The sequence below is a fragment of the Pseudorasbora parva genome, chromosome 3, assembly GCF_024679245.1.
Source record: "Pseudorasbora parva isolate DD20220531a chromosome 3, ASM2467924v1, whole genome shotgun sequence".
Lineage (NCBI taxonomy): Eukaryota > Metazoa > Chordata > Actinopteri > Cypriniformes > Gobionidae > Pseudorasbora > Pseudorasbora parva.
The window spans coordinates 39,156,964-39,180,421 of NC_090174.1; the positions used below are offsets into that span (position 1 = coordinate 39,156,964).

At 37.6% G+C, this 23,458-nt stretch overlaps 1 protein-coding gene across 5 annotated transcripts in view; it reads right to left on the reverse strand.

Annotated features, from left to right (window-relative positions):
• Window positions 1-23,458, reverse strand: part of camkk1a (calcium/calmodulin-dependent protein kinase kinase 1, alpha a) — a 96,104-nt gene that overhangs the window by 39,258 nt on the left and 33,388 nt on the right. For all 5 annotated transcript variants that reach the window (XM_067438778.1, XM_067438776.1, XM_067438774.1 and 2 more), the window contains 3 exons: window positions 15,661-16,069; window positions 939-986; window positions 669-722 (listed from right to left, as the gene is read on the reverse strand). In XM_067438778.1, coding sequence (XP_067294879.1) covers window positions 669-722; window positions 939-986; window positions 15,661-15,963 — 405 coding nt within the window. In that variant the 5' untranslated portion in view covers window positions 15,964-16,069. The remainder of the gene's footprint in view (window positions 1-668; window positions 723-938; window positions 987-15,660; window positions 16,070-23,458) is intronic.

Sequence of the window (23,458 nt, forward strand, 5' to 3'; positions counted from 1 at the left end):
TCCCTCTTCCTGACATAGTATAAAAAATGTCTTATTTACTTTTCTGATTTACTGGCAAAATTGACAAAAATGTCCATTACAAAAGTCTTTTGTGTCAAGTTCTAAAACAGTGGCGAAATATTACAAGTTTATTTTTAAATATTTTTACATTTTATTTCTGTACTGTTCATTATAGATGTAGTTCTGTACTTCATCTCAAGATGAGGATAGTCACACAGAAGGACAATGTCTGTGCTCTTTGCTGTCCAGTCAATTAAATTAAATGTATCAGAGGAAAATTATGAAAGTTCGGTTACTGTGTGCATATTGTGATCAACAGTGACGGTGTTAGTGGGCTGATATGAACATCTACACATAAAATTAAGTACTGCTGCACATTCTTGCCATCACTGTTATATCACAACCCTCCCCCATCTGCTCTCATTTTTATTACCATTCAATCTATCCTGCCTCTCCTCCATCATCCTTTCTGTCATCTCTCTGCCTTTTTCTCTTTCCCCCAGCATATTGTTTCTTACCTTTGCGCTACATCCTCGCTCACTCACAATACACATATATCGGTCATATAGGCCACCCCAACAGCCTACAACACTGCACTAGTCAGTAGTTAGGATGATGCAACAAGTACATACAAATGTGAAATAATTGTCATTTTAAAAGGTACTTACATAATATTTGTCATCATCCTCATTGTATGCCAACTTGACAACACCATATGAGCCCTTTAAAACAGAAGAAATTGATAGAGGAAAGAAGACAATAAAAATGCATAGATTATGATGAGTCAGAAAATGAGACTGTGTTGAGGGTCAGTTAGAGTCAGTGTCTGAATGAAAAAATACATATTTTGACTAAAACATATTCCATGCGATTTTTCTGAATTCTATATGAACATCGATTATCAAAATAATGTAATATGACAATGATGTAGTGTTTACCTTCCCAATCTCACTCTTTAATTTATACTGGTTAAGCTGGATGCAATCCTGAAATTGTAAGAGAGAGAGAGAGAGAGAGAGAGAGAGAGAGAGAGAGAGAGAGAGAGAGAGAGAGAGAGAGAGAGAGAGAGAGAGAGAGAGAGAGAGAGAGAGAGAGAGAGTCAAATCAATACCAGCTGCACACACAAAGGAGCCGTGACACTATATTAATATATTATACACCAGAGGGAACATGTAAGCCAGTTACGGGCGGAAACAACAAATCTCTGCGTTTGTTTCATAACCTATTCCACAAGGGAAGAATGGAAACTGTAAAAGAAAAGATTTAAAAATAATTTTGCTTCCTGGTGGACTATGACAGCAACTACCCCAATCTCAGTTTCCCATAGACTGACATATTGAACAGAAAATCTGATCCACTTTGCAGTTAATTCTGTTCAAAAAAGGACATTTAAATATTGGATATAATATAATATAAGGATTATAATATAAGGATATATAATATAAGGATTTTATTATTTACATTAAGGTAAATTTATGTAATAAAGTATCATACAATTTATTAAATTTTTGGTGTAAGTATTTTGATTTTGGGAACAAATGGAGGCAGATAAATTCTTGTATTTGTGAACATCAATTCAGGAATATAATAATAATACCTTTTATTTAAAGGCGCCTTTCAGGACACTCAAGGACACCTTATACACTTATACAGACAAGATATAAAAGATAATAAAATATAAAGCAAACAAAACACAACTTACACATCAATCAATCATATCATTAAAAGCTAATCTAAACAGATGTTTTTATCTGAACTTTAAATTGGGAAATTGAATCCGACTGTCGAATGAGTAATGGTAGAGAGTTCCATAACTTGGGAGCTGCACAACTAAAAGCCCTACCACCAAAAGAGCTCAGCTCAAAAAATTTGGAACAGACAATAGTTCTGCCTTAGATGATCTCAGAGAAGGAACAGGAGTATACAGATGAAGAAGGTCCGAAAGATAATCAGGTGCCAAATTGTTTAGAGCTTTATATGTAAGGAGCATAATTTTGTAATGTACGTGGTAACGGACAGGAAGCCAGTGCAATGGAAAAAGAATAGGAGTGATATGATCAGAGATACGTGAGTGGGTAACAATCCTGGCTGCTGAATTCTGAATTAACTGCAATCTGTGAAGATGTTTTTCAGGAATACCAAATAAAAGAGAATTACAATAATCAATCCAGGATGAATAAGTACTTCGGTGTTGTGTTGAGAAAGTGAAGAACGGAGTCTAGCAATGTTACGTATATGAAAAAATGCAATGCATGAGATATTAATATGTGAACCAAAAGAAAGCTTTTTACTTGGGTGGAGAAGTTAACCAGACAATTATCAATAGCCAGATTGAAGGATTGGGCTTTGGATAGAACAGATTTAGTACCAACAAGAAAATACCTTTGTTGGTATTTAACGTAAAAAAAAAAATGATTAGTCATCCAGATGTTCACATCCTGCAAGCATTTAGTAAGATTAGAGGGGGGATGGAAATCGTCAGGCTTTGTAGAGACATAAACCTGTGTGTCATCAGCATAAAAATGAAAATTAACACCATAGGATTGAAAAATGTGACCAAGTGGTAATATATATATAATAAATAAAAGCGGACCCAACACTGACCCCTGAGGAACACCATGAATGACTAAGACAGGCTCTGAATGAGCCCTCTTTATCTGAACAAACTGTTTTCTGTCACTTAAATAAGAAATGAACCAAAGTAGTACATTATCAGCTATACCAATGCTAGCCAATCATTCCAGTAATACTCAGTGTTTAATGGTTTTAAGGAATATATAAGAAAATGATCAGTATATGAATGTTGTAACGTTAGTTTAATTTACCATTTTTAAGAGCAATATGAAATCCATAATATGGGCAATAAAAGCCTTTTTAGTATGGTTTTCCTGGATTTCATCATTGACTTTGAAAAAAGCCATTTTTATAAGCCATCATGCTATTGCACCCAATTCTTTATCAACCAGATCTTTATCAACTGTTGCAAATAATATCTTAATTTCTAGAAAGATTTTATTTCATATAGTTACACAATGTGTGATATCAATAAAAAATGCTGCTTCCATAGACATCATTGTGTATTTGACTAACTTTAAATGTTTTTTCCTAGTACTAAGTGTATTAATGGGCTCCTATTATGCCCCTTTTTACAAGATGTAAAATAAGTTTCTATTGTCATGATAATCTATAAATCACTTGTGTGAGAACTGTTGTAAAATGCATACAAAGCCAGAGAATATATGGTGTTTGAAGAAAGAACAGGTATAGTTTAGTTAAATAACGATTATGGCTTATGCTGTTATCTAGCTTTTATGACTTACATTTACATACTGTATTGCAATAAATGTGAAAAGACGGATGTGATAGCTCAAGTAGACTCCTAAATGTGCTCTGTTACAACAATTCTTCCTCTTCTCTAAATCAGCCCAACATGGCTTCACCAACCCGTGAATAAGCTTGTTGTAGTCCCTACCAGCCGTTTTTTGTAGTCCTTAAAAAGGGAATTCTGTAAAAGGAAATATCTCCCTTTGATTATTACAGATTATTTACGCTCAAACAGCAACATTACACACAAGTTTAAAAAATAACAGAAACCTAAAATAAACATTATATGATTGTAAACACTGAACTCTGACCCAGCATCAGCCAATACGCAAATGCAAATTTGAATTTAGAAGCTGATCATGCAATGCACTGAACGGTATAATCACACCAGTGTGATAATTTCATGTAATGTAAAAACGACACCTCTGATGACCAGCCTAGAAACCCCAAGTATCAAGATCCTCTCCACCATTCATGGAATTATGACTGAATTGTTCCACAACCAGGGTCAGAACAACATTATTAAAGAAGAAAAGGCATCTTTAAAAAAAAAAACTTGTGAACATTACATGTGAATCAGCAGGCAAGTGCAAAAAGACTTGAAAGTAGCCAAGTTGGCAAAACAATTACTATCTGGATCAGCAACCTTGGTGCATTGTGAACTGCAGAGTTTTCCCCACAGCAGGGAACATTACAACCGCTAACAATTCTGCCCTAATAGCAGAAATGTCACTGTTGCTTTCTGCTAGCTTGAATGTACTGCAAATATTGTAGTATTGTCAAGAGACTGAGCAGAGACCTTTATGTACTTTTTACAAGCATACAATTTAGTTTGATATAAAACATCAACAAACTTTGCCATTTTCTTTTGATTTATTGTTTTGTTGTGCTATACTGAAAAAATGTGGTTCTAAAACGGACACCAAAAAAAAGTATTTACAATGTGGTTACAGCCCTGCTCAACAACATTTCAGCGATTTCAAACATCATAAAGCAAAGACTGAGAGGAACAGGAAGAAAATCTGTAGTAGTGGTCACAGCAAAAAATGAGAAGTTAAGAGAGGAAGAAATTCACTGGAGGAGGAACATCATTGACAGATGAGAGTACATAGATTTATGTACTAGTCTCAAAAGATTTCTGATCATTTGAGAATAATCATTTAGATTATTATAGACGCAATCTTAGAGGGGGGGGGGGGGTTAAAAACTTAAAACATCAAGATGGTTTAAAACATCTTAATATATCAATTAATACACCAATTTCACAAAAAGCAGGAACATTATTTGTAAGTCTGTAATATGCAAATTCTGTTTTCAAACTTGCTGCCATCACACATAAACATTACTTTAGGATCCATTGCTGTCAACTCTATAGGCCCCTATTCTTCCTCAATTTCCATATATGGCCAATTTTGCTGTCCCTATTAGATAATTACGTAACACTTTACTTAAAGTCCTTATGTAATGCATTATAAACATATTCATACAGTATGGTATAATGCATTATCTCTTAAGTATATTCATAAGTAATAATAACCAATGCATTATAATATTCCAACCCGATCACACATAAATGCGTATAAATAGTAAGAGTGTGCAATGTCGTGGAATGTATACGCCAAAACTCATTTTGGCGTGCATATGATACGCACTTTATGGCGTATATATGACACGCTCTTGGGTAGGTTTAGGGTGGTGGGGCGTATATATTACACGCTCTTGGGTAGGTTTAGGGTGGTGGGGCGTATATATGACACGCTCTTGGGTAGGTTTAGGGTGGTGGGGCGTATATATGACACGCTCTTGGGTAGGTTTAGGGTGGTGGGGCGTATATATGACACGCTCTTGGGTAGGTTTAGGGTGGTGGGGCGTATATATGACACGCTCTTGGGTAGGTTTAGGGTGGTGGGGCGTATATATGACACGCTCTTGGGTAGGTTTAGGGTGGTGGGGCGTATATATGACACGCGCTTGAGTAGGTTTAGGGTGGTGGGGCGTATATATGACACGCTCTTGGGTAGGTTTAGGGTGGTGGGGCGTATATATGACACGCTCTTGGGTAGGTTTAGGGTGGTGGGGCGTATATATGACACGCTCTTGGGTAGGTTTAGGGTGGTGGGGCGTATATATGACACGCTCTTGGGTAGGTTTAGGGTGGTGGGGCGTATATATGACACGCTCTTGGGTAGGTTTAGGGTGGTGGGGCGTATATATGACACGCGCTTGAGTAGGTTTAGGGTGGTGGGGCGTATATATGACACGCGCTTGGGTAGGTTTAGGGTGGTGGGGCGTATATATGACACGCGCTTGAGTAGGTTTAGGGTGGTGGGGCGTATATATGACACGCTCTTGGGTAGGTTTAGGGTGGTGGGGTGGGGGGTTCGTATGTATAATACGCCATAAAATGCGTATCATATGCACGCGAAAAACAGCGTGCCATAGACACGCCAAAATGAGTTTTGGCGTATACATTCCACGACATTGCACACTCGTACTATTTATACGCATTTTTGTGAGAATACCCTGAATATTCACAGATTCCTCATTACATCTGGAATTGGATGTGTGTTGTCTTTTAATGCATTATGAATCTAAAAGTGTATTATATAGTTACAATTGTTTATGAGATCATCTGCATTATAAGGTGCATTACAAGGCATAATTAATGCATTAAAAATACTTTTATAATGCATTATACATAAAGGGTTCAAGTAAAGGTTTATATAAAATAAAATTGATAAAATTAAATAAAATGCATATTTCAGTCCTATAAATATTTTGTCTGAAGATTCTTCCGTAAACTTCTGGTACCAAATTGTAAGTAATTCATCATAAAGATGATTAAGTCATTATCATGGTTCGAGTCATATTTACAGGGTCGCGGACAATGTGTAGTTTGATCATGTAAAATCTGCCGATCATGTAAAATTAAGACCGGAATCCCTCAGGGAACCCTCCTGGGGCCAGTCCTCTTCAGCCTGTATGTGAACGAGCTGCCAGAAGTGTGTCCTGAAGTTGGCCTTCAGATGTAGGTATGCCGATGACACTGTAGTTTATGTGTCCAGTAAAAGCCCTGTGATCGGCAGTGCACTGACCAAAAGTCTTGAGAAAGTGTCTAATTGGCTTAACAAATCATGGTTAACACTTAATCTGAGGAAAACTATATCTATGTGCTTTTCAATAAAAAGAATGCAGATAATAAATGATCTTAACATTAAAATGAATGGTGAACTCATCGATCAGGTAGAACAAGAAAAATATTTAGGAGTAATTTTAGAGTCTCAGCTAAATTTGATCAGGAGACATTTGACATTTGAATGTGCTCATGTGTTTTTGAATGCTATGATGCTGTCCCACTTGTCGTACTGCACCACTGTTTGGTCCATGACTAGCCAAACTACTCTAAAATCTATTGAGAGGCTTTATAACCATGCCCTTTTTAGATAACATAGCCTATTCGATTTCATCATTGTTACATTTAAAGTAAACATAAAATTTTAAATTTTGTTAATTTTGTTAATCTTGGACACATAACGTTGTTTTTTAAATGTGTGACTGGACTTGCACCTGAATCACTGTGTAAATTTGTGAACAGAACGGAATTCTCTAGATCAACAAGAGCTGCTACGGAGACTATGTGGAGACTGTAAAGTTCCCTTTTGTAAAACATCTTTTGCCCAAAATGTTTTTTTCTGTGAAAGGAGCCAATCTGTGGAATTGGCTTCCAACAAATATAAAAACTTTAACTAAACTGTCCGCTTTTTAAAAAGCAACAAAAACTTGGTTCTTAGAGCAGCAGCAGTGTGATCATGCCGTATGAGATGCGTAGCTGGGTGTGTGTGAGGTGTGACCCTGTGTGAGTTTAAGGACATGTGCTTATCTGTTATATTTATCTTTTTTGGTGCTAACTGGTTTCTTGACCTTTTATTGTATTCACTGTAATTTTTTCTTATTCTTTAAATTATTTCTTCATTATCTTAACTGTTAAAAGCCTTACTAGGGACAGGTGTTGCGAATTAGCCCTGGCTATAAACACTGTGATACATGCATCGGATTTTTCTTTATGTAATTATCTATGCTGATTTTATCTGTCCCTATTCAAATAAACAACAAATTAAAATCTTTACATTTTTAAAAACAGATGCACAAAATTTTCTCCCTCACCACAAACCCTACACTGCCCACCCACTGCTGGTTTCAGGTGTGCCACGTGTCTGTCCAAAGCTATGGTTCTGTGAATGATCCAGATCAGCATTTCGATTCTCTATTGGAAGCTTATACAGGGTCCTCCACCTGGCCCCAACAAACTGAAAGCCATCATGAGACTTTTTGACTCTTTAGTGACTTCTTGACTGCTGTGTGGTAAAGTGCCTTCTTTTAAGCACAGTCCAGATCCAATTGAGCAGTCCGGAAATTCAGTATCGCATCTGTAACTTCACTCTTATTCTCATCACACATTAGCAGAAATACCAATCCTTGGAAATGTTTGTCTGTTGCTTTGGTTTGCCATTTGTCCTCTTGCTATAATTTCTCCAGAAGTGCTTTGTATTACCAGATAAATGTCCTCTCTCAGTTTAGATACAAGTCTATGATCGTAAACCAGTCACTTAATGGTTTCCACAGATTTCCATCGTTCTTTATCCATTAGGTGACCCAGATTCACAATTCAATTCCTGGGCAGACAGCAGTAGAACTGCTCCCATCTCTGCCCACCTTTCAAACATTCCTCCACACACGTAAAGGTGTCATTTCAGACAAATTCATGTTTGTCAAATCCAGATCTGCAAAATGGCACATGCTGTATGAGTGCATAATAAGTCTTTGTGATAAAGGAATCCTTTTGCTGCTTATAATCTGAAAGCATAGATACGACTTTTCTCCCCTGCAAAATGGCACACAAAAAATTCACTGATGCCCGGACCCAGTATACAGTACACCTGTGCCACAGTATAGAAGCTGCCAGGTTATTAGCGACCAGAGATAGAGAAAGAGGGGGGTGCAGGAAGAGAGGAAAGTTGGACTATTACTGGCACACACTTGCATTGCAGTAAACCCGCACCTGCACGCAACAAGCAGATGGTCAAAACTCACCAAGAACAAGAGCAGAGGACAGTACTTAATGTTTGCATGTCACATTTAATTTGCAGGAAAACATAGCTCAAAGAGATAGTTCACCCAAAATTGACCCACCCTCTTGTTTTTCCAAAACAACTCAACAGAAAACTCAAAAGAGGAATTAGTTTAGACATCCCACATAAATATTAGGGATGCACTGATACTAAAATTATAGCCGATACCAATAAACCACTAAACATTTTCATGTTATGTCCTATAATTTGTAAATGGACGATATTATCGTGATATATTACTTTGTAAAAGCAAATAAAAAATGAAACACTAATGCTACATTTTAAAAAGTACATTATATTCATTTAAAGTTTTGATAAAAATTACATCTTTTTAAAAATTATAAAGTTTTAAGTGTTAGATAATAGCAAATGTAATCAAATTTAAAAACAGAGCACGCACAATTTAAAGTAATATCAGCTGATATCTATCCACATTTTTAAATCTCTAATATTGACCTATAACCAATATATTGTGCATGCCTATTGAAAATGAATATTATTAACAGTATTCATCACATTATTAATTCATATCATTCATCAATTATTCATATTGTCATGGCTTCGATAGTAAAGAACAATAGAGCCTTCACTTGAGGCAAATTACATACATTTTTCATAGAAGTCTACGCGTTTCTATCTTTAGATGTCTCAAAATTGTTTGTTTCACAGGCTCTATAAAATCGTTTTATCTTAAAATATCTGTCTTGTCTTAAACCATTCATTTTAGAATAAGATAACTTATCTATCCACACAAATAAAGAGACTATAGTGATGTTGGAAGTTTCTTGTTGTCTGTGTTAAGCTGGTGGGCTCTGAGGAAAAATCATCCGCAACTAACTTCCAAACTGATATGCCTTCAAACGGCTGTCCACAGACAACAGCGGGTTTTCCAGGCCGCTAATACTATTGTGTAGATCAGGTAATGCTTTAACAAGATTTCACACATGCATTCTATATGAAGGACTCGCAGAGTCAGATCACATCTGAGACCTGTCATAACAAATAAACGCCACATCTTCCTGTGAAGGCAGAGATGCCTCGTAGGGGCAATGAGAACTGAAAGATTGCAAACAGAGAAGATGAATGAGAGAGGAAAAGACAGGAGAAAATATGAAAAAAGAAAGTTCAAAAGAGAGAGCTGAAGTTTTCACACAGGGAGATAAAACGTTTAAGCGTGACAGTCAAGGATTAGCGCACATGGCTCAATTTTCAGTTTGGTCCTCTTCCAGGTTGGTCCTTTTTTTCTCCTTTTAAACCCGGATTAGACTGGATAATCTTGGGTTTAAGTAAGGTACAGCCGCATTGTGCATTCAAATGTTGTACTACAATAACATCTGGGATCACAGGGTGTATGGTGTAGGTTTGTGTGCATGTGTTCGCGGGTAAGGCTGGAGAGGGTGCAAAGTATTTTACAGAAAGGACATGAGTGCATTATGGCCAAAGGTGAGTGAAGAAAAAGGTTCAGGAGAATGTACCGAAAAAGGGCAAAAGAAACCGAGACAGAGAAAGAGCAAAGGCAAAAAGAGAAATATCCGCGCATTTGAAACCTGACTGACAGTCAATTACTATGACTGCTCTGTGTTCCTTAACCAAAACAGCCTCACATTACTGCTCACACTTCAGCTTGAGTGTCAAGGTGTGACGTGCTCCTCACTCGCGGAGAGGAGAGTGTGTATGACAGCTGTCTGAAGTCTGAAAGGAGGAATGAGAAAGAGATAGAGAGAGAGAGAGAGAGAGAGAGAGAGAGAGAGAGAGAGAGAGAGAGAGAGAGAGAGAGAGAGAGAGAGAGAGAGAGAGAGAGAGAGAGAGAGAGAGAGAGAACAGTAGAGTCTCAAAGATGTGACTGAAGCTTCTGGGATGAAGAGAGAGACAATGAAAGGAGAGAGAGAGAGAGAGAAATTAGAAGTAGAATCTCATGATAAACCGGCTTGGGGGGACCTCGACCTTTATTATAATTCACATAAAATGGGTCGCATTCATTAATAATTTTATTGGCTGAAATGCACATCAGTTTATTATTACTAATGTTGATTAAACTTGATTATTGTTTTCAAAGCAATTAGCATAATACACACCCAGGTATACGGTTAAACATTTTTAATAATGTAAATAAACATTCAAATAAAAGTACTAATTTGTTAATTAACACTGTTTAAAAGTTTTTTTCAACAAGAGCACACTTAATTGATGAAAAGTGTTTGTAAACAAAAATATTTCAAATAAATGTTATATATACAGTATATATACCCCCACGCACAACCATTTCTAGGGTTTACAAAGAATGGTGTGAAAAGGGAAAAACATCCAGTATGCGGCAGTCCTGTGGGCGAAAATGCCTTGTTGATGCTAGAGGTCAGAGGAGAATGGGCCGATTGATTCAAGCTGATAGAAGAGCAACTTTGACTGAAATAACCACTCAACCGAGATATGCAGCAAAGCATTTGTGAAGCCACAACACACACAACCTTGAGGCGGATGGGCTACAACAGCAGAAGACCCCACCGGGTACGCCTCATCTCCACTACAAATAGAAAAAATAGGCTACAATTTGCACAAGCTCACCAAAATTGGACAGTTGAAGACTGAAAAAAGTTTGCCTGATCTGATGAGTCTCGATTTCTGTTGAGACGTAAACAGAATGATAACATGGATCCACCATGCCTTGTTACCACTGTGCAGGATGGTGGTGGTGGTGTAATGGTGTGGGGGATGTTTCCTTGGCACACTTTAGGCCCCTTAGTGCCAAATGGGTATCGTTTAAATGCCACAGTCTGCCTGAGCATTGTTTCTGACCATGTCCATCCCTTTATGACAACCATTTACCCATCCTCTGATGGCTACTTCCAGCAGGATAATGCACCATGTCACAAACCTCGAATCATTTCAAATTGGTTTCTTGAACATGACAATGAGTTCACTGTACTAAAATGGCCCCCACAGTCACCGTATCTCAACCCAATAGAGCATCTTTGGGATGTGGTGGAACGGGAGCTTCGTGCCCTGGATGTGCATCCCACAAATCCCCATCAACTGCAAGATGCTATCCTATCAATATGGGCCAACATTTCTAAAGAATGCTTTCAGCACCTTGTTGAATCAATGCCACGTAAAATTAAGGCAGTTCTGAAGGCGAAAGGGGGTCAAACAGTATTATTATGATGTTCCTAATAATCCATTAGGTGAGTGTGTTTTGTATTTATATAAAACATTCACAGACAAATTTGCTTTATGTATTTCCTCAGTGTTGAAATCAGGCACATATAAATGTCAGGAAACACAATTCCTGGCTACACGTCAATGCTCATGGATCACTGGAGCTTTGGAAAGTTGTAATGAACATTATATCAAGTCTAACCTTTAGATTAATCAGATCACGTTTTCATAGTTTGCCCTATTAAATCCAGTCAAGCAGCAACTCTTTTGCCACTCAGTAGTGCTGAGGAGGTATTTTCCGGCGGGATAGTGACATCAATATACATACCCTCTATAACAGGGGTATCCAAAGTCGGTCCTGGAGGGCCACTGTCCTTCAGAGTTTAGCTCCAGCTTGCCTCAACACACCTGCTGGAAGTTTCTAGTATGCCTAATAAGACCTTAATTAGTTGGTACAGGCATGTTTAATTGGGGTTGGAGCTAAACTCTGCAGGACAGTAGCCCCAGGAGCAGGATTCGTCACCCCTGCTCTATAACATAGATGACACCAAACAAAGTACTGAATGAGGGCTTAAATACACATAGGAAGCAAATTAACAGAAACTGAAACAGGTTTGTAATTCAAATCAGTAAACATTGAAACTAATTAGTATCGGGAAATGAGAACAAAGGAACTAGAATTAAACCAAAACAGAACATAACATAATATGATATGCTTTTCTTTTTCTTTCTACACTCTAAAAAATGCTGGGTTAAAAACAACCCAAGTTGGGTTGAAAATGCACCAACCCAACAATTGGGTTGTTTTAACCCAATGGTTGAGTTGTTCTTACCCAGCAATTGGGTTGTCTTAAGCAACATTTAACCCAACCACTGGGTTAAAACAACTCAACCATTGGGTTAAAACAACTCAACCATTGGGTTAAAACAACCCAATTGTTGGGTTGGTGCATTTTCAACCCAACTTGGGTTGTTTTTAACCCAGCATTTTTTAGAGTGTATCTGTTAACAAATCACATAACCACATAAAATATAAATATCAAAACAGTTTTCACACCAAATAAGCATGAAGCTAGCCTGACAAGCCAGACCCACATCAAGATGTTTGGTCTGGAAACTCACCATTGTCAGGGCTCAATCCGAGGGGCGGGATAAACGGTTGTCTTTTAAACTCCCTCTGCACGCGATAGGATAGCGCTACACCAACCAGAGCAACGAAGGTGAAACAGAGCTTGTTGATAGATTAAACATTCGCCGTATCCGGTCGGCTAAACTCCGAACACATCTTCCCTTTTTAAGAATGACTTCAGTGCCATTCTTTGTTCTTTTCTCAGAGAAAAGCTTAACTCCAAGTCTTCCAGAGTCACGGTCAAGGCTGATTTGAAAGACCGGCGTTCGCCAGTCACTTGGCCGTCGTCATTATGGCCCTGCCCACCGACTCTATACACGATGTGATTGGCCCGGCAAAAGTTTGGCGATTACAGCTCAGAAGGGTATTGAGAGTTGCTAGACGACACTCGCGGGCAGATTAGATTTGTAGATCTGACTGCTTTTACATCTTCTATAAAAGTATAAAATAATTCATAAAGATTTTACCGCTAACCTGCCGCGGTCCACATGTAGATTTTCCATTAACAGTGTCTTTGATGATATTGCATACTTCAATGATTATTAAATTCCTCCATAAAAAGACTGCAAATGACTTTATCGTCATTAAAAGCACATGCGCTCACTGCAAGGTCATGATCCGACCACTTACATATATTAATTACTGACTCTCTGTCTCTGTCTTTTTCTCTGTTTTTGCTCTTCCTGCCGAGAAAAACATTCTAAACCAGCTTAAGCTGATTTGCAGGTTTCCCATTCAGGACATATTGGCCTGCGTCACTAATTTAAGAGGGGTTTTGTGCACTTATCTTCCAGTCAGTCTGAAAGATCAGCTGGTTGATCAACTAAATAAGTTGAACACCAAGGCTTGATGACCAACTTAAACAAGATAAGACAGCAAATCAGTCAAAGCTGGGTTAGAGGATTAGTTTAAAATTCTGTCTTAATCGGCCCAACATCATATGACCGTCTTTCTTCTGTGAAACACCAAATGCAATTTTTAATAACAAACTTGTTGTCCTTTTCCATCCAATTACAATGAATGGACACTGAATTGGCTGAGGCCAATGTGTATGCACATTGAACAAAGTTACAATCATAATATCTAGGTCTTTTTTGTCTGACTGTGTTTAAAGCCGTACACAACATGTTCAAAATGACAAATAATTGCTTTCTTTTAAAGCGAGCTGGTTAATGTTAAAAAGTTATTAATGATCACTTACTGACTCTACTGCATGAACTTGATTTGTAAGCAAATCATTAAGAATGTGCGAACCTTATTCACTAATAATTAGTATTAATAATACAAATTATAGAGTTCCATGGAAGAAAAAAATTAAATGAAGGAGGGTAAATATTGACAGAGTTTTAGTAAAACATTATAAATACTCCAGTATGAACATTAACATTATTCAAACAATGACAATGAATAGCTTTAGAGCTAAGAGTGCTTCTTCTACTGGATAAGTGTGAGAGCAGATGAAGAGAACTCAACCAGCTGATGCTCCTGTCAGCGTCTCACTCTTCAGGCAGGCTTAAGCCCCATTAACACACACAAACATATAGCCAGGAAGAAATGGGGGCACACACACGCACGCACGTGCACGCATGCACACGCACACACACACACACATACACTACAACAGCCAAACACACACAGATCACCTTTATGGGTCAGAACAAAGATAATTCTTTAATAGGAGCCGGTTGTTATAAGAGGATGGGGGTGCTGAGGCTGAGTATGAATGAAAGAAGACTTATTAAAGTATGGCTGTAAGGGTCACAACATGATCTGTCCTGGACACTAATCACAGGAAATGAGTTTTGCTTCAAATACAGACACACACGCGCACACACACACACAGCACATGCTCTTCATGCTATGTAAGTGAGGATTTCATACTAGAAAGACAGTCAGATGAAACCTGATTTACCATTGGCATTCAGCAAAGAGAGATTATTCTCATTTAAAAAAAGTCTTTGATTATTTAATTTAAAGAACTTTGCAAAACATTAAGAAATCCAATCCATCCATTCACAAGTCTGCTGTCACAGCACATGAGCAACAAACCTTGAAGAGTTTTAGTTCACCCAAAATTAAAATTCTGTCATTAATTGCTCATGTCATTCCAAACCTGTAAGACCTTCGTTAAGCTTTCTGACCCCCTGATAGTCTGCAATGTTATCACCACTTTCAAGGCCCAGAAAGGTAAATAAAACATTGTTAAAATAGTCCATGTGACTCCGGTGGTTCAACCTTAAATGTTATGAAGCAACGAGAATAATTTCTTCTCTTCCATGTCAGTCTGCTACACTGTTGACGTAGTAAACACAGTGCAGCGCTTCCAGGTTCTACGTTAAAACACCGGCTCACTATTGGCTGAGGCTGTTCATGTGAGCACAATAACATATACGTGTGATTCTGACGCAGGAGCTGGCATATCAGTGGCAAATACTGAGCCGGCGTTCTGCTGTAGAACCGGAAGTGCTGCACTGTGTTTACTACGTCAACAGCATAGTAACAGCAAACAGATCTTATGGGAGGACATGAGGGTGAGTAATTAATGATGATATTTCCATTTTTGGGTGAACTATCCCTTTGAGCAATATGATAACTTTGTTTGACGAAAAGGTTGGGATTGAATTAATTCTAAACAAAATCTTGCTTTCAGACCTCCTTTGTATTTGTGTACAGTATATTCAAATAAACCACATGTCCACCAAGTTTTACATCAGTCGAAGTTAACCACTATGTCATATTCACTGTTTTGTACGTAAAAATAGCATTTCCTAGTCTTTATTTGCAAAAATATGATTCACTATGCAAACAGACTTACCATTAGTTCATTTTCTTTCCACTATCTACTTTCCACTATTTGCTTAATTTTTAGTCATGTTTCAACAATTTCTTTATTTGCAAAATTGGTAATATTTAAATGTCTCTCACCTGCGAGTCTGAGATGGACACTCGTTTGGACTCGATGGTTGGCTGTCTGGCTATTCGGGAGTAGCGGTCAGCCCCGCCCCCAGAAGACACGTACGTCCCTCTCTCCTGCAATGACATCTTCCTGCCTGACAGGTGTGGCCTCTTGGGCAGAGCTTTCTTAACACCCGTCCCATTCTTCACTAAACTGGAGGTGGTGTCAGACCTTAGGGACACTGCGGACATCTTGTCTGTCATTTCAGCAGTCTGGGAAGAGTCTGGGTCAAGGTCAAACCCCATACAACCAGGATCACTGCTCATCGCCATGACGATGCAGTAGGAGGAGCTTGGAGGCAGGGAGGAGGGGTGTGTGGTTTTTTTTGCATTAAGTGTTAAACCTCCAACTTTGGTTTGCAGTTACAGGAAGCTGTGGCTATATAGACAGAGATACAGAGATGAAGGAAGAGACAAAAAGAAACAAAAGGAAAATGTTACTGAAACATATTTTGGACCAACTTTTCTCATTCAAGTAGGCAGGAGCTGCATGTTTACAAGATGGCCGCCGAATTGACTGACTTCCCTTCAAGCACAAGTCACAAAGACTGAGAGGTTGTCGTATCGCATAAGTGCTAATTTGTACACAGAATTTGAATTCTGGTCTCCAATTGACAATTTTTAAGTTACTGATCACATCTACATTTTTTCGCTGGCCAAATTTAAAGGTCCCGTTCTTCGTGTGTTTTCGAAGCTTTGATTATGTTTACAGTGTGCAATATAACATGAGTTCATGTTTCGCTTGTAAAAAAACACAGTATTTTTCACACAATTTACTATTAGTACAGCGCTGTTTCCTCTGTCCTAAAAACGGCCTGATGATTTCCTTGTTCTATGAAGTCCCTCCTTCAGAAATACGTAACGAGTTCTGATTGGGCCAGTGCTTCCCGTGTTGTGATTGGACAGCAGCTTAGCGCACTTTGCCCGGAAAGGTCCCGCCTCTTACCATAACGGGGAGATGCAAGCGCTGAATGAGCGCTCTTCTCCACGTGAGAGAGCAACAAGACCATGCCCCCTATTTTGCGTGTTCTTGTGGGCGGAGGGTTAGTCAACAAACGGTTCTAGTGACGTCATTCCTGCCAGGAAGTGCAGGGGTGTAGTCCAAACCGGCCGTTCGCTGTAGGCTTAGAAAGGGAACTTCTGTTAAATAAAATATCTCGCTTGGCATTGAACTTTGAGCTTTATAATTTTACAGGTATTATTTATGCTCCAACACCAACATTTCACACTAACTAAAGTTTAAAAGATGGAATCGCAAAGAACGGGACCTTTAATTTATAAATAGTGAAATAAATTGCATCAATTCACAGAAATTCAATTTGGCCAACTGAAACATTTTCGTTCCTTTGAATACCATTCAAACACCTGTGAATGCGGGAGACCAGAAAGGTAAGCTCATCCCAATAAGTTTTGGATATCACTGCTTTCCAAAGTTTCATTTTGATTAACTCTGTTGCGAATTCGTATCACTTGAATCTGTGTGACCAGTAGAATATGCCACAGCGTGACCTCTTAGCTGAATTAAAATAATGGAAACTTTTTGCAGTAGAGTAGATTGCATATTCTTTCACATTTACGATTCACTATTATTTGTTTCATGTTGAATTCCTGTTTTTAAAAAAAGACACCACAGAGCCTGATGTCATATAATGACCGTTGCAGCATCTGTTGGCTTTTTCCAAGTTCAAAATCTAGTGTGAAAGCGGCATGAGATTAGGATATGTTGAGTTGTTTAAAAAAAATCTTTCTGCTTTTAATTGTTTGAACATGCGCTAGATGACCTCACGTGCTTGGAACCCTTGATACTGATGTGTGAAAGGTAACCGTTAAAAAGACGGAATGCCATATATGTGTATTTGCCGGTAAAGTTGTTCTCGTTTTACAGTAATTTATCAGGATTACTGTGTGAAAAGGGCTAATGGTTGTGGTCACTTGTGCCGCTTTAGACTGCCAACTTTAATAAACAATGAACAACAGAGAACAGACACATAAAAAAAGAGAAGATTGTTCTATAAAAAAAATAATGCATTAAGTGTTTTGTAACCAGACACATGAAGGAATAACTAAAGAAAAAAATGGCAATATAACTGATTTTGTACCCTAATTCAATTCATTTTCTTTGCTCTCATCCTTTCTCAAACAAGTAGAAAAATGAAAGGTTGTGTGAACATTATCAGCCCTCAACTTCATGTTGGGCTCTAATGAGGGTCAGTTATGCCTGGATCATGCTCTCCATGGCATTTTTCTGGCATTAACTGTGTGGTGGGTGTGAATATTACTGGCAGCAAGGTGCCAATGAAGTCATCCATACATGACCAACTAATTGAAAAAAAAAGTGTTTCTCAGGGAGCCCAATTTCCTCAGACGGGAGATAATTAGGAGCCACCACTGTGAACAAGAACTGCTTTGTACCCACTGACTCGTGTGTTTGTATGTGTGTGTGTGCATCCTATTTCCCTCAGAGCCTTTAGACTCCAATAATCTATCTACCTGTTTGTCTGGGGATTGTTTGTGGCAGATTGAGACAGTGACAGAGTCTTTTCATTTATCATACACAGGCTGCGTGTGAGACGGCTGCCTGAGGCCTATTGATTAACAAAACACTGCAGGGCCAGACTCAACCCCACTGCAACAGAGCTTTTGAAAGCTAACAAACCATTAGGAACTTTACAGGACCCTGAACCCAAACTGCATGCTAATAAAACAGTAAAATATACTAACAAAGAAATATAGAGAAATATCACTGAGAATTCAAGTAAAGTCACAAATTTACATTTGTGCAAACAATATACATACAACCGTTCAAAAGTTTGTGGTCAGTACATTTGTTACAAACTTTTTTTTTTTACATTACATTTTAAAGATATATATAAAAATAGCTAAAAATAATGACAACAATTTTTGTTTGTTTGTTAACAGAACTGCAAATCTGCCAAGCTGACACGGTCATATTCCACTGCCAAAATCATCCCAAATCATTTACAGTGCATATAAGGTTTGAAATGAACTTTTTTACTCAGCAGCCAATTTGGTAAATCTTTAAGTTACCAGCCATTCAGACCACTTAAGCTCTGGGGCCATTTTTGGGGATTTCCACCAGGATTTGGCCTACCTAAATTGAAAAGCTTCCCATGCACATACAAAAAATACAGGGTAAATACACAATTTTGGTGTCATTTTACAGGACACACTTTGAAAAATGATAAACATGTAAGTATATGTTGTCTGAGCTCTAATTTCAAATGGTAACACATATGAGGTCAGCGCTCCTCCACAGACATTTAAACTGTAAAATATATACTTGATGCTTTCATTCCTGTACAGGGTCTGCAGAGTTTAAGAGGCCAAAACTAAAATATGACATATAAACAAGATTATCAGTCACAACTTAGATTTAAATCTAATTATGAATAATTGAATCACTTTCAGATTTACTCAATCACGGCAGGCACCTATTATGCAAAATTCACTTTTACATGAATGTACATAAAAGTGTGTTGGCAGTGTGTGTGTACCCTATAATGATAAAAATCCACCCAGTGCTTTTTTTTAATGAATCATAAGCACTGTCTCAGAACAAGCTGTTCGCAGTTCCCATGAATGTTGACGGACACTGCTGTTTTAGCATAGACCCGACCTGAGTGAGGACTACACAGTCCGCCACTGGAGCAGCTGTAGACAAGAATGTCTCCTGGTGTTTGGGGTTTTTGTATGTAAGATTGTAAGAATGTAAGATTGTAAGATTGAACATAGCAGTCGTCATTTACTCCAGAGCAGACCTCTGAGCCGCTGAAAACACAATCGATTACTTTTTGTTTTTAAAGGTAATGCGTCCCAAAATACACCAAAATTAATTTAAATCTAATAATTTCACTCGACTGCTTTGTGAACGAGGGGCAATACAAGGAAGGCTTTGCTAAAAAGCTGTTACTAAATGGATCAGTACCAAATGATTGTAAGCTTAAAGTACACGATACACAATCTTCCAGCCTAGGATAAAGTCAGTACGTGCATAAATCTGTCACAAATCTCCTTATTTTAATGGAAAACATTGTAAATGACGCTATAGCCCGGCATATGACTTTGAACAGACCAAAGTCTTGTAGTTGGGCGCCGCGGACAGATGCCGAAGTGGTGTGAGTACAGTGAAAGAATCTGTTTGAATTTTAAAGATGCGGCTCTGTCAGGTTTGGGGCTCCTTTTAGGGAAAGGGCTCTGATAGCGATGACATGGAAAGCGATAGATGATTTAGATACTTTATGAATCATAACCTGCCAATTTGGCTAGTGAGCTGATATGCTTTACCTGCCACGGTCGATTTAACCCGCATTTGGTGGGATGGCGGGTGTTAATTTCAAACCCTAAGTATTACCATACCAATAAACCCATAAAAACAGAACAGAACAACAGAAATCAATACATTTATGGCAGTCAAATATTTATCTTCTAACTGTCTGATATGCAGGATTAAGTTAATATGCAAATAGTTCACACATTGGCTGACGTGTCCAGAATTTGCAAAGACTGAGCAGGAATACCTGTCCATCTGCTGACACTGTTCGCTCCTCTCACATCAATGTCTCTCTTATGATCAGACATTGTTCGCTTCATAGAGAGAGAATCAATGGAGAGCTAGACACCTGCCTGAGTCTTTGTTTTATAAATAAAAGAGGAGGAAATACAAAATACAACTCGCTACGTGGAAATAAAGAGCAATAGGAAGCAGGAGAAAAAGATGTAAGAATGAATTTCTTCATCCATTCTCATTTTACCGTTCTACTCATCTCCCTTCATTTCTTACTGTTATTGTCTCTTTCCAATGCAAAGCATTTCAGAGAATCCTCTATGAGGAGGCATGGAGAATTACCATAGGAAAAGCAGCAGAACAATAGAAATGTCATCGCAACTAAATCTTTTCTGTCCTACAGCGAGCCGGAGAGACTGAGCCATGAGACAGGCTCCAGAAACAGAGCGAAATCATGTAACGCAAATGTCAAGGGAGCCACTCTCAATTTGACGTATTTGGGACATGCTACTTTATTCTATTGTTCAAGGTTATCCAAAATATACAGGCACCAAACATGGGAGGGTTTTCTTCTACACGTCCCAGATGCCTTTTAAAACTAGCCCAGGTGGGCCTGGCTCAACAGCTTCACTGAATTCAGATGGCTGATATTAAAATGTTTTGTTGGCCTGTACTGAACTAAGAAAGAAAAAATACAGGCATCTGGTTTGTATCCAAGATTCAACAAAATCTCTGTACACAGAAGACTAATACATGAGAAATGAACGAAGAAATGTGCAAAATCAAACTTTGTAAACCTGAGATCATGAGATCCAGACCCGATTTCTGGATTAACATGATTCTTAGACAGTTATCAGAGCAAAGGCTGAGCCGATCTGGACATCTGGTATTGTATCTCAATACCAAGTCAGTGTGGAACAACTACAACTCAAGTGTCTCTGCACATAAATGTATGAATAAAAAACAAGGTGAAGGCTTGACTCATAAATATTTATTAGGTTCCGTGACTGGACAGTCTAGCAGTAATACCTGGCAACATCAACACAATCGAGTTAATATTCATGAGTCAGGCCTTCAATACATACTGTACCAGGAACCCTCTTTCTAAAATCACTGACTCGCAGAGTTCCTGTTTCAGCACTGGGTCGAAGCATTGTCCTTTCTGTCAGGCTCAGTACTATGGCTGTTTAATCTCAATATACTACCAGCGGATTCAGGCCAGGGCTGGTTACAGAGAACAAACACACACCCGCTAAGGCAATGCTGACAACAACTTTGAAATGCCTCACAATAAACACACACACACAGAGACACATTACACTGATATCTAATATTGTTATGATCTGTGGAATCTGAATCAAATCTAAAATATTTATTTATGATCACAAATCCAGTGCTCAATTCATTTATTCAATGAATTGTTTAATCATTAACACCAAAAACACCATGAAAGACTATAAATAGCTTGACTTTTAATTAATTTTGAATAAAATATACTTTAGATATATGGTATACTCTATAAAATTTGTTCACTCAGTTTATTTTATTTAAACAATATCAACAATTTCTCTTACTAACAATACAATCATGTTAAAGGGTTAGTTCACCCAAAAATGAAATTTATGTCATTAATGTCGTTCATGATCATGGCCGTTTGAATCTTTATTTGAGGTTTGAAAACAAACGCGGAAAAGAAGACAATGCTGAATAAAGTCGTAGTTTTTGTTATTTTTGGACCAAGATGTATTTTCGATGCTTCAAGAGATTCTAATTAACCAACTGATGTCACATATGGACTATGATGATGTTTTTATTCCCTTTCTGGACATGGACAGTATAGTGTGCATACACTTATATGCTCTCGAACTAAATATAAAATATCTTAAACTGTGTTCCGATGATGAACGGAGGTCTTACGGGTGTGGAACGATATTAGGGTGAGTCATTAATGACATCAATTTCATTTTTGGGTGAACTAACCCTTTAATAATCAATCCCAATAACATTTTAACCATTTTAAAATAAAGCCAAGATTTGTATCCTCTCGTATCCTTGCCAAGGCTGCATTTATTTGATAAAAAATACAGTAAAATACAGTAAAAACAGTAATATTCTGAAATATTATAATTGAAAACATAAAAAAAGTTTTAAAAGTTTTTTTAAAAGTTCAATGTTTTCCAGTTTTACGTATTTTATCATTTGTAGAACACCTTTGAAAGCTGCTTCTCAAAGAGCTGCACACAAAATAAGCAGTGCATACTGTATCACAAAATGAATTTTCGTTTAATTCATTTTAAAAATGTCAAAATGAAACGTCTTCAGTGCCAAATGATCCTTCAGAAATCATTCTAATATGCTTAATTGGTGCTTAAGAAAAATGTCTTATTATCAATGTTGAAAAAAGTTGTGCTGCTTAATATTTTGTGAAATCTGTGATACATTTGATCAGGATTCTCTGATATAGAAATCTCAAACGAACATAATTTATTTGAAACGGTAATCTTTTTTAACATTATAAATGTCTTTACTGTATAGCTATCAGTCAAACAAACACTGTATATCATACTATTTGTCACTTTTAGCACAAATGTTTCATTTAAACACTATCTACAAGCATCTGAAATGAACCGTTACAAGAGCACAATATTCCAAACACATCCATACATACATTTCTAAATGTATATAGCTGTACCAGCAAATATATACAATTCTTTTTGTGCCACTTTATGCCAGTGTTAAACAGGAAAAAAATATATTTTGATCCCAAAACATATCCTTGGCAGATTGGCATCTTTATAGGTAAGGTACCATAAAAGTATTCTTGGTTCTTATCACTTTTTTTGAAAAAGTCAAAAGTCACTGAGAAAAATCAAATTTTTGTCTAGACTACATCTGGATCAGATGAACGATTATCAAATAAACATAGATGGAGTAGATTGAGCCCATCGACACACCCAAAGCACAGTACTATCCTGGGTCTACATTTCATTCAGTAAAATTAGGCAGTTTTAAATTAATATGCAGTTTAAAATTGTTCCTGTTATTATACATATGCATCTCCCTAAGCGTCAACCTTGTGTATAAAGAAATCTTTTAGCTATATTTAGAGACTCTCTTGAATCCAACATGTAAGTGCAATACACTGACTGGCCACTAGAGAGAGGCTCCAAAATGGAGTCAATCAACCACAATCCCCCAGAGTTAAAAGAGATTTGGAAAGTGAGAGACTAATGTGACATGATG